This window comes from Calonectris borealis, chromosome 1 (assembly GCF_964195595.1).
Source record: "Calonectris borealis chromosome 1, bCalBor7.hap1.2, whole genome shotgun sequence".
Classification (NCBI taxonomy): domain Eukaryota; kingdom Metazoa; phylum Chordata; class Aves; order Procellariiformes; family Procellariidae; genus Calonectris; species Calonectris borealis.
In genome coordinates this window covers 212,371,288-212,383,561 of record NC_134312.1, presented here as the reverse complement: position 1 = coordinate 212,383,561, position 12,274 = coordinate 212,371,288, and the positions used below count along the sequence as shown (strand labels likewise).

Below are 12,274 nucleotides of genomic sequence, written 5' to 3'. Positions count from 1 at the left end.
GTGGGTACCTGTCCCGGGGGTGATGCTCCTCCCGCCCTTCCACCGCCGCCAGTGTCCCCGGCCGGGGGGCTGGGTGCAGCCGGCCCGGCCCGGCCCCCGGGCGCCCGACGGGGAGGCGGGGAGGGCCGAGGCCAGCCCCGCTCCTGAGCCCTCCTCCTCCCCCGCCCGCCGCCTTTTCCCCGCCGCCGCCGCCGCCCGCCCGCCCCGCGCAGCCCTGCGGAGCTCGGGGCGGCGGCGCCCCGCCGCCGGCCATGGCCGTGCCAGCCGCGCTGCTCAGCCCCCACCACCTCCTCTCTTTCTGCTTCCCCGCCGGCGGCGGCCTCCTGGGCTATGCTGACCTGGAGAAGGGCTACGAGGGCGGCGGCGGGGGCGACGCGGGGGACTTTAAAGAAGCCACCAGGGACCTGCTGAGCTTCATCGACTCGGCCTCCAGCAACATCAAGCTGGCGCTGGACAAGCCGGTGAAGTCCAAGCGGAAGGTGAACCATAGGAAGTACCTGCAGAAGCAGATCAAGCGCTGCACCGGCATCATCGCCGCCGCCCCGCCGCCGCCGCCCGCTCCGCCACCGCCCGCCGCCGCCTCCTCCCCGCCCGCCGCCTGCCCCGCCAAGCCCCCGCCGCGCCGGGAGGCCTCGCAGGCGGCCAGCAGCCTCCAGAGCAAGAGCCTGGCGGCCCTCTTCGGCTCCCTGCAGCAGGGCCGGGGGGCGGCGGGCAGCGGCGGCGGCGGAGAGGCGGCGGGCGGCGGGGCGGCGGGCGGCGGCGGGGCGGCGGGCGGCCCGCGGAAGGTGCCGCTGCGGGACCGCAACCTGCCGCCCTCCTTCTTCACCGAGCCGGCACTGCCCGCCGCCGCCCGCGGGCCGCCGCCGGGCGCCAAGGAGCTGGAGAAGGGCGGCGGCGGAGGCGGCGCGGAGGCGGCCGAGTTCTTCGAGCTGCTGGGCCCCGAGTACGGCGCGCTGCTGCCCGAGCACGCCGCCCCGCCGGACGCCTTCCCCAGCGGCGCCGCCGCCCGCCTGCCCGCCGAGCTGGGCCTGGAGCACGGCCTCTATGAAGCGCCGCTGCCGCTGCCCGCCGCCCACCACCCGCTGCTGGGCGGGCTGCTCTACCCCGAGCCGCCCTGGAGCCCGGCCGGGCCCTGCAGCCCGCCCAAGAAGGCGCCGTCCGAGGCACTGCGCCCGCTCTACCCCGGCGGCGGGGAGCCGGCCCCCGGCGGCGGCGAGGAGCCCGGCGGGCACCTGTCGGCGGGGTTCGCCCCCTTCTTCCCCGAGTGCCCGCTGCCCCCGCCGCAGCTGCCCTACGACTACAGCGCCGGCTACCACCGCGCCGCCTACTCCGGCCTGTAGGGCCGCGCCGGGGGGCTCGGCCCCGGCCCCGGGGGGCTCGGCCCCCGCCACAAGCCGCCCCGCCGGGGGCGGCGGAACGGGTCGGGGGAAGAGAGGAGCGGGCCAGCCCACCGGGGGGACCCGGCGGACACTGGGGGGAGAGCGGGGGCCTCCCGCCCCTCAGGTCTGGGGCCGGGGGCGCCGCTCGTCCCGCCGCGTGTGCGTCCCCCGCACCCGAAACCGCGGCCGCGGCTGCCGCAGGAGCCTGCCTTGTGCTCTGCGGGTCGGCTCCTCCCGCCGCTCGGGAGACGCTGCAAATAAAATGTGAAATACTGGGTTCCTTCAGGTGTTTTTCTAGCGGCCGGTGACTACCTTCCCTTATCCTTGTTAGGGGTCGGGTTTTGTCTCACTGTAGGCAGGCGCGGCTTGGTGTACCTGTCTGACCCGACGTTGCGACGGGGGCTGCTCCTCTTGAAGGCAGCCGTGACCACTTGTAAATGATTTCAGTCTAAAAGTAAAACTCGGTCAACCCTTGCGGTGCGGTGAAAATTTTTCCCAGGCTCGCGTGCATCGCAGGTGCTGGCGGATGTTCAGCTGAGGACACAAAGGCGAGAGGAAAAAAAGTGAAGCAAAGTTAAAAATGCTGCTACCAAAACTTAGTGTCCTGAAATATAACAATGTCTTGCAGGATCTTGCAAACAGCAATTTACAGCGATACGTAAGTTAATTGATGGCGTAAGTTCGGGACAAAAATGTACTGCAGCCACTGCGGCGATGTGATTCCTACAGACCGTTGGATTTCTTCCAGGAATGTGTCAAAGCTCGGAAAGCAATGCGGCTCGGTCTCATTGTGTACAGGAGATTATTTGATAATCATTTAAGTTATGTAAAAGAGTCTATGATAGGTCCTATAAAAATAAAGCTACACAATAGATCTATGATCTGTGGTTGTTACTGCCGTTGAAATGCGGCGTTCAAGGGGCTTTCACCGCGCCTCCATCCTCTGTAATGGTTTCTTGGCAGGAGTTAAGACGGGCAGTGGTTTTTGTCTTTCCTAAATCTTTTGAAATGCCGTATTTTATCCACAGCGACCTTTGCTTGTTTTGCTTTCATTTGTACTGGATGTTTCTTTAACTTACTAGAAAGGAGGGAATGGTAATACGCTACAAAGCCAAGGGATGAAAATTGTTACAGTTATGAAAACAAATCAAAATACTTGGAGATTTCCTATTGAGATGCGAGTCTTAAAAGGCAGCCCCGCAGTCTGGCTCCCCGCCAGTCCCAAGTGGATTGTTTGTTTTTGAAACGGGATCCACATACGGATCAGCCGGAGGTTTTACCCTCGGTGGTGACAAATCCTTGTGCCTTCTGTCTTTTAACAGATAATGTGAAAGGTAAAATGGTTTTCTTCACTCATCAACCCAGATTTAACTTTGTCAGAGCCTTGGGCTTAAGATGTTGGGATGTGTGGAGAGGTGAAGCAAGATCTTTTGGAAATAAACCATGAGATAATTGGTTTTGGAAATTGGCTTAATTTTATTTTTAAACAGCAAGAGCTGTAAATTATGCTGCCTCTTTCCTCCCCAAAAACTGCCCAAGGTCTCCAACAAGCTGTATGGAAAGGAAGCACCATGGATGAATAGCCACAGCACTCCAGTGTCTAATAGCTGAACCCTGTTAAGAAAATGCACTTTTCAAGTATAATTTTGCAGTAGTTTATTTAACTAAGCTTTAAGAGAGCGTGTATGAGAAACAATGGGTGGCCGGTCCAGCCAAGGTAGCTACAAATGAGGTTAATCCTGCCCGGCTGCTGGTTTCGGTGACGGGACAATGTCCTACTCTGTGCACTCCGTCCTGCCTCCTTCACTTTGGCAAACCTCCCAGTGAAGAGAGCCCGAGTTTGCATTCGCAAGCAGTGCACTGCCAGGTCCAAGCAGAGCTTGCGTAAAACTGCATTTTAGATTATCTAGACAGGACCAACTGGGGGGTTATTTCGGTTGGAGACATCATTTTTTTGTTTAGCAACTGCTTCAAGCATGTGAATTTGTAGCTGCTTAGAGTATTTCAGCTTGATGGTGCTGCGCTAATATATATCTTATTGCCCAGCTTTCTCACCTGAGCCGTGCGCCCAAGTTCTGCGCTTTCAGCAGGCCGAGCAAATGAAGGAGAAGCTGATAATGCAATGGTCTCTGCTAACACTTTTTTTCACTTAGGATTTCACTGAGCAATTTATTTATTTCACAAGCTCAATATGCAAATGTGTATTAACCAGGGGTTTAATCCTGAAGACCTTACAGCCATCCTATTTGTCAGCTGTCTCGCAGACTTCAGTGAGATTTTGCTTGAAAAAAGTCTAAAAGAGGTCTTCAGGAATAGACTGTGGGATATGCTAGGAAGACAATGCAAACCTGAATTGTTTGGTTGCCCACAGGCCTCACCCTTTTATTCCAAGAAGCCGTGAAGTGCCACAAATCTGACCTGCCGGTGGCTTTCATTCACTGGGTGCTCTGTTCCCATGTAGATGGTGACCTGTGGTGCTCAGAAGCAGAGCATCATCAGCCTTCTTGGGTTAGATCTTTTCTCAAACCAGTGGGAGAAGCAGCTCTGTGGGTGTCTGAAGGGCTGGGCTGGTATAAAACTGTCATGGCAGCCCACTCCAGATGTTGCCAGGTTGGGAGGGTTCTTCGTGGGCTTGCAAGAAATTGGGGGCAGGCTGACTGAGCAGCAGCTGCAGATGTTGCTTCAGCTTAGCCTCTATTCTGCAATAGTTCCTTAAAGGGGGATTTTCAGTTTATAGGAGCTTACACTGGGGGAAAAAAAAAAAAAAAAGAAAAAAAATTAGCATCAGTATTCTTCAAAATACTGCTGCATTTCTGCCAGAGATGTATTTGAGGAGTACCTGGTATGGGAAGTCTGATAGGGCTGGAAAGGAGCTAACAATGGCTGGGTCGATCCCGGCAGCTTTTCCCACAGCAGAGGCCAGACAAAGGACTTCTGTGCAACTCCTGAGGAGTGCTGGAGCTCCTCTCCCTGCTGCGGAGGAGGCGAGGGCACCGCTACCAGACCAAGAGTTGCCATCTAGCGGAGCTGCATCTTTTATCTTCTTTGTGCATGTGTGGGCTCTTTTTGTTGCGGTTGTTTCCCCCAGCTTGAATAGCGCAGGCACTGAAAATGTCACCTAAGAGTCTCACTCAGAAACAGCCTCGGGAAATTGCTTTCTCCACTGAAACACTGAAGAGCATCATCTTAAGCAGCTGTAAGAATAAAACCTTTTGTAATCGAGCAAGATATTTTGGTTTATCTGGTGCACTTTCACAAGGAGTCTGTCCCTAAGAACTAAAGCTGATCCTTTTTAGCTTTCCTGTCTTAAAAGAAGTGTGTCCCTTTGAATGGAAGCGGGTTCTGTTTGGTTGGATCAAGGTCAGACTATCAAACTATTTCGTTTTACAAAGCCTGCACTGAGTTCCTCAGATATACTAAATTCCTTTTTGTTGCTGGTGTATTTTACACGTATTATCTGATTTTTTACTGGAGATTTTAGTGGAAAAGCATACACATCTTAGTAATTGTTCATATGCAGTCAAAGATGAAAAAGAGGAATAACAAGAACCCTTCGTTATCTTTTTAAGTGAGGGAATCTTACCTTTCCTTAATGGTGATTTACTGAAGAATAACAAAGGGTTCACCATGAATAGCTATTACTGTGTCTCAATATTTTGTGACTTAAACGGTCTTTTCCAAAGCTGCTTCAAGAAAGCAGAAAGATTCCTGTATTTTCTTGGATGGGCTTTTGAAACAGGCTCGCTAACTATTTAATGACCTGAGCTTGGGATTGCTCTAATACAGCCTGACATGAGTCACCTTCGAGCTTACATGGTTGTTCAAAAAATGTTAGTAAAAAAGATACAGAAGTTTATTGTAAACTCTTTTTGCTCTCTGACTTTTTGAATAAACTGCTTTTGACAACAGTGCAAAAACCGAAGGTCATTCTGCAGTTACTGGCAACAGGAGGAAAAAGGTGGCGGAGCCATTCCGTAGCGATGTGCAAGCAATTAAGATGGAAATGTGAGAGTTCAAGCCTACAGACCGGACTATATGAAATGAGAGTTGGCAATGCTTTTAGGATAGCTTTATGTCAACCAAAGAGACTGCAGCCTGCCTTCTCTGCAATAAACTCGTCTCTCATTTTTAAGATTGGTAAACACTTGTTTAAAATCCAATGTTTTTTGTAACACATCCACATAAAAGAGTAAAAAAAGAGTGTATTATAGTGATCCCCTCTCCTAAAACCTGTGTGGGTAAAGATTGACAGATGATTGCTCAAAGCTGATGTTATGACAGGTGAGGGGAGAACTTCTGTTTTTATAATATGTTTTATAATATTTTTCTACGTTTTATAATATTTTTCAATACCTCACTGTAGCCTTGATTATCCTTGGTGACTCCTCTCCCTCACTGGCAGAGAACTACTTCACTAGACTGGAGGTTTTTAGCCTTTTATGCTTTTTGGACCCTCTCCATATCAAATGTAAACGTACTGTCAAAGCCTTATTTTTCGTGGTTACTTTGGTTGTAGTCCACAGACCCACAGTTGTCCAGAGATCACAGACTCAACATCACTGCATTGCCGTCCATGGAAAATATTTTTAATTGCTTGAATTGGCCAGTGTAGAATTTGAGGAATACGCAGCATTTCTCAAATGATCCTTCATCTCTCTTGCTCTGAGACGGGGGCATCACATCTTATTTATGAAACCTCCATGACCCTCCCAGAGGCAGCTAAAACTGTGCCCTCCAGGTATTCCCTGACAATGTTAGGCATATAAGAAAATGTGGTTTGGTCTGTAATAAGGGAGGGAGGACAGGATTCAGGCTTTGTAGTAACGGGCTCTGGTGCTCCTGCGAGTGCATGTTTTGTGTGTTCGGATGTCTCCTGTTGGGCATTTTGGACTGCCTCAGTCTTAGCGGCTAATTGTTATTCAGTCTGCGGGCTCTGCTGAACAAATTCTGGCAAATCTTGCCGTGCCAGATGAAGAGGTGACTGTCCCCACTTGCCACCCTGCTTCTTTTCCATAGATGCCATCCCTTAGCAGTGTGGACTGAAGGGAACTGTACCTGTGCCTCCATTACTCCAGCCTGTAACCAGCGCCCAAGTCTATCTTCAAGCGATGGTCTGAAGTGAACTGGGGGTCGTACCGATTAGCCCGGGAATGGCTGGAGTTCAGCTCAGCTGTTTCAGCCACAGCTCAGCTAAGCAAATCTTCTTTCATTCGCGACACGCAGACCGGGTGTGAGTTAAACCTGAGATACTGGGTGGCAACAGTATTACTTTACTGTAGCTGTAAATAGGGATACAGGCTGCTTTCTGTTTCTTGGGTAGAAGCTGGGCATAATCGTTACTGATTTTTTTTTTGTTCAGCTTTATGAAAGATACAGGCCCACTGCTTAAACCTCTGTGTGCCTCCACAGTGGTGAAAACTCAGTTTATAATTTTTAATTTGACGTTGCTGAGACACTCTTCAAATGTAAAGAATCCTGCCTGAGACAGGCTGCTGGACCAGGGATGGTGGCACAGGAGAGGCAGTGGCCCAGATTTTGTCTCTTCTCATTTTTAATTGCAGACTGTGATACAGGCTCTTCTACACTGCAAGGTAAAGAATGAGTTTATAGGGACGGATCCCCATGACCTGTTTCAATGACATGTAGCAGACGTGGCCCTTTCTGCAGGCAGTCATCCAAGCCTCACGGTGAAGAGCTCGAGGCTGTGCAGAGTGTACTGAGGTGTCTGCTGTGGGTTCAGGCTGAGACAACACTCCAGGGTGGCCTTGAGAGCTACCCTGGACCCTTCCTTAGTGTGACATACATAATATTTCCTTCTCCTCCCATGTCTCTTGGATGTGTTCAGCTCCTGAGCTAGCCGGAGTGCTTCTTTGGGTATTGAGGCTGGGCACCCTGAACGGTGCTCTTTCCTTCCAACAGTTAAAAATGAGGTTCATAGTGAATTTGTGAGATCTCTGGAAATCTCAGCCATTTCCTGAAAAATTCTGCAGGAGTTACAGATTGAAAAACCATTTATTGTTCTGACTGCTGACTATATGAATACAGCCTGGGTGATCGTGAGTTGAGCTGGACTCTGACAGATCCCTTGTTTGAATAATACCAGCCAGTGTTACAATTCTGTGATCAAATCCCCTCCCAATTCTGTCAGTGGTTTGTCAGCTAGATTCGTTAGGTCTGGAGTAAACAGCCCTCTTGTTCTCAATATACAAAAAGGAGAGATCAGGTAGGTAAAATCAGATAGTTGAATTCTAAATAAAAGGGAAATTCCATCCTCCTACCACCATTTTTCATCAGCGGGTAACTAATAAGGAATCATTTTTTGCATAGTAACGCTTCATAGTAGAACTGGGCTTTAAAGATTAGCTATAATTGCTTCTGTGCACTCAAATAATTGAATATAAATCAATTACCACCATTTTAGATATTTGAACAGCCAAGCTCGCTCTATGAAGAAAACCCTTTCTTTCCTGTTTAATAGCCAGACCTTTAGCTGCTTTGTTTATCCACATAACTGGGACAAATGATTCAAACTCAGTCATTAATTAGTGATTTTATCAAGATTTTCCTTTCAGGACTGAAAGGTCAGCACATCCTTGAAGTGCTAGCAAAACAAATGTCTCCGATTTGCACATGAAGTCAACGCTTGCGAGGAAGAAGCCTCAGAAAATGACTTAAAGGGTAGAGGTTTAATTCGGGGTGGCTACTTGTAAGAACATGCCTGGTGTGCTAAGCACAAATGCGATGACCAGATAGTCTGAATTTTATCCAAAAGTCTGTGATTAATATTTTTTATGGATTAGATGACCCTTCAGGCCTAGAGCCAGCTGGCAGAAACGCCAGGCACAAGGTAAGTAAAAGTCAGGCCAGAGGAGCACGGCCCTGACCTCGATATAATTTATTTTTATCGTATTATTCAGAGACCCTTTGGGTGTCAGAGCCACACGCTGGCTCCTGGATGCTGGGGATGAGCCAGTGCTGCAGCCCGCGGCAGAGTGCTCCGAGCAATGCGCTGGTTTGGCAAATGGGCCTGCCGGGGAAGGAAGAACACATTTCACTACGGGACAAACACTACCTGACTAATCCAGGATTATAAATAAGATGCAATTTTGTTAAACAAGAGGAGAGACATGAGTGACTAAGCAAAGAGAAGTGAAGGGTTTTTTCTGGCAGAGGTAATTCAGATATCAGTCAATTGCTAGGCTTAGCATCATGTTAGGCTGCCATAGTGATCCATTCTGGGCTTGAAATAGGTATTAATATTGCCAAATTATTACTTGTATTGATCTCTTTTTCTTGTATTCATGCTGTTTTTACCACTGGTTTCAAGTCACCTCATTAATTTTTCAAAGAAAGAGAAAAAGAACTCAGGAATAAAGGACTTGGTTTGTTGCTGAAAGAAAAAGGAGGAGCAAAGAGAGAAATCCAAAATGATCTGCTATAAATATCCTTACTTTCAATTAGAAAACAAAACACAAACAGACGGCAGCTAAAAGTCCCACAATATTCAACCTGTGTTTTCCCTACACTGATTTAATCTCTTTTACTAGTTAATGTGTATTGTAGGGCAGCCACACAGCAATTTCTGATTTCAGTAAGGAGTCCCTCTCCAGGAGGTTTTTCTTGTGCAAGATTGGAAAGGAAAAATATTCATTGCCACTGGCAAGTCCCTGGTAAAACGTGATGTACCACTGACAGGACCTTCTCAGCGAGGCAAAAAATACTTTCGGCAGTCCTCTACAGCCCTCAAGTGGTTCACTTCGAGTCCTGCACGGCGGGAACACAACGCCCCAGCCTTGGCGAGGAAGCCACCAGGGCGGGCATAGTCCTCCCTCCCAGAAAAGGCGCTTACCGAACCTGCTGTGCTCTCGGCAGACTTCCCCTTCCTTTCCAGCCCCGTGAGCCGCAGGGAGGATGCGCTGTCTTCCAGCAGCTTGTCAGCCTGCATTTTCAGCTCTGGGGCAAGCAAAAGCACAGAACGCGTTTTAGATGGAGGTGCCAAGGCAGGAGCTGCCACTCGACGGCGTGGCAGGCCTCCCAGTGGGGTTTGCCCAAGCTCAGGACAGTTCCCCCTGCAGCCTTCTGTCTCCAAGAAAGTCAGCGGGAAAGGCTTCAGCCCTCGGCCTCTGAAGCCAAGGGAAGAAAGCTTTCCCTGCAGTGGGCTTGGAAGGAGTCCTCGTCCTCAAGGGAGGAAGAAGAGACTCAGAAAGTGCCATTTTTTCTCTTAGAGGGAAGCTTACAGGTCAAGCTCAGAGAGGGAAAAGGTCTATGCAAAGGCCCCCCCGTGGGCAGAGAAAGGTTAGGTTTGGGAGTGCTTTAAACCGCTTGACATACCCAGGCCCTCTCCCTGCGAGCCTGGTACTCTGCCCACATGCGCTCTTCCTCCATTTCTTTCTGGAGCCGCTCCTCAGCCAGCGATGCCCGGCGATTTCTTTCCTCCCGCTGCATACACAGGTAGCATACTTCCTGCCGGGAGTAAAAACAGGCAATGGTGAGAGAGACGTCAATGAAGGAAATGTCCAGAATCGGTATCCATCTAACGACGCAGGCACGCCGTTATCCGCAGGGGTACCTGTCCTGCTCTCCGGTGACCCTCACAGACAGGGGGTAGAGTTCGGGGCCGGGCGGTAGCACTGGTGTACTCGGCACTGGTGAGGCCGCACCTCGAATACTGTGTTCAGTTTTGGGCCCCTCACTACAAGAAGGACATGGAGGTGCTGGAGCGTGTCCAGAGGAGGGCAACGAAGCTGGTGAAGGGCCTGGAGCACAAGTTTTCTGAGGAGCGGCTGAGGGAACTGGGACTGTTTAGCCTGGAGAAGAGGAGGCTGAGGGGAGACCTCATCGCGCTCTACAACTACCTGAAGGGAGGTTGTAGTGAGGTGGGTGTTGGTCTCTTCTCCCAAGTAACAAGCGATAGGACGAGAGGAAATGGCCTCAAGTTGCACCAAGGGAGGTTTAGACTGGACATTAGGAGAAATTTCTTTACTGAAAGAGTGGTCAGGCCTTGGAAGAGGCTGCCCAGGGAAGTGGTTGAGTCACCATCCCTGGAGGTATTTAAAAGACGTGTAGATGAGGTGCTTAGGGACATGGTGTAGTGGGCATGGTGGTGTTGGGTTGATGGTTGGACTCGATGATCTTAGAGGTCTTTTCCAACCTTAATGATTCTATGATTCTATTCTATGATTCAGAGCAGTGTGTGAGCAGCCCGCGCTTGGCAGCATGAAGCCTTGTAAGGGGGCAACGAGAAGACTCTTCAGAGCAGTCCCTTGGTGACCATGCAACCAGGCAGGGACTGAGCCTCACTGCACATAGGTGGGGAAGGGGGCTGGCGGGGCAGAACAGGACTTTCACTTGGGAAACAGGTTGACACCTGTCAGCTTCACCTCTGTGCCTGGGAAGATCATGGAACAGATCCTCCTGGAAGCTATGCTAAAGGCACATGGAGGACAGGGAGGTGATTCGAGACAGCCAGCATGGCGTCACCAAGGGCAAGTCCTGCCTGACCAACCTATGATGGAGTGAGTACATCAGTGGACATGGGAAGAGCTACGGATGTTGTTTATCTGGACTTCTGTAAGGCCTTTGACATGGTCCCCCACAACATCCTTCTCTCTAAACTGGAGAGGTATGGATTTCATGGGTGGACTGTCTGGTGGGTGAGGAACTGGTTGGATGGTCGCATCCAGAGGGTAGTGGTCAATGGCTCAATGTCCAGATGGAGATCGGTGACAAGTGGTGTCCCACAGGGGTCCATATTGGGACTGGTACTGTTTAATATCTTCATCAATGACATAGACAGTGCGATCGAGTGCACCCTCAGCAAGTTTGCAGACAACCCCAAGCTGAGTGGTGTGGTTGACACGCCTGAGGGACGGGCTGCCATCCAGACGGACCTGGACAAGCTCGAGAAGTGGGCCCATGTGAACCTCATGAGGTTCAACAAGGCCAAGTGCAGGGTCCTGCACATGGGTCGGGGCAACCCCTGGTATCAATACAGCCTGGGGGATGAAGGTATTGAGAGCAGCCCTGCCGAGAAGGGCTTGGGGGTACTGGTGCATGAAAAGCTGGACATGAGCCAGCAGTGTGCGCTCGCAGCCCAGAAGGCCAGCCGTATCCTGGGCTGCATCAAAAGCAGCATGGCCAGCAGGTCGAGGGAGGTGATTCTGCCCCTCTGCTCTGCTCTGGTGAGACCCCACCTGCAGTGCTGCATCCAGCTCTGGGGTCCTCAGCACAAGAAAGGCATGGACCTGTTGGAGCGGGTCCAGAGGAGGGCCATGAAAATGATCAGGGGGGTGGCATGCCTCTCCTATGAAGAAAGACTGAGAGAGTTGCGGTTATTCAGCCTGGAGAAGGCTTCGGGGAGACCTTATTGTGGCCTTTCAGTACTTAAAGGGGGCTTATAAGAAAGACAGGGACAAGATTTCCCAGGAAAGACGGGAGGCGGAGAAAGAGTTAGATAGCTGGTTTCAAGCACAGTCTGCAGTGGACCCACAGCCCACGGCCAAACAGCCAAAAAACCCCCCACCAGCACACGCAGAAGGGAGGGGGGCCAATAATGCAGAAGAATGGACGGTTGCAACGGCAAGGACCAGCAGGAGGAAGAGACTTCCCCTGAAGCCTGAGGTGCCCTTGCAGAACCGCTTCACCGCTCTGCAGGCTGGAGAGGAAAGACCTGTCACAGCAGGAGAGACGCTGGAGCTGGCTAAGGCAGCCCGATCTGCCCCCGTATAGCACCAGCAGAAGTAAGAAAAGGTGATGGGTGATAGTAGTAGGTGACTCTCTTCTGAGAGGTGCGGAGGCGCCCATTTGCCGACCAGACGCGCTCTCTAGAGAGGTGTGCTGCTCACCGGGGGCTCGTATCAGGGATGTCACCGAGAGGCTACCAAGCCTTGTACAGT

General features: G+C 51.3%; 1 protein-coding gene across 1 annotated transcript; it reads left to right on the top strand.

Moving 5' to 3' along the window:
• The first annotated feature begins 236 nt into the window (after positions 1 to 236).
• On the top strand, positions 237 to 4,570 carry FAM181B (family with sequence similarity 181 member B). The gene has a single exon (XM_075140183.1). The coding sequence runs from the start codon at positions 252 to 254 to the stop codon at positions 1,338 to 1,340; it is 1,089 nt and encodes a 362-aa protein (XP_074996284.1). The 5' UTR covers positions 237 to 251; the 3' UTR covers positions 1,341 to 4,570.
• Positions 4,571 to 12,274: the final 7,704 nt, after the last annotated feature.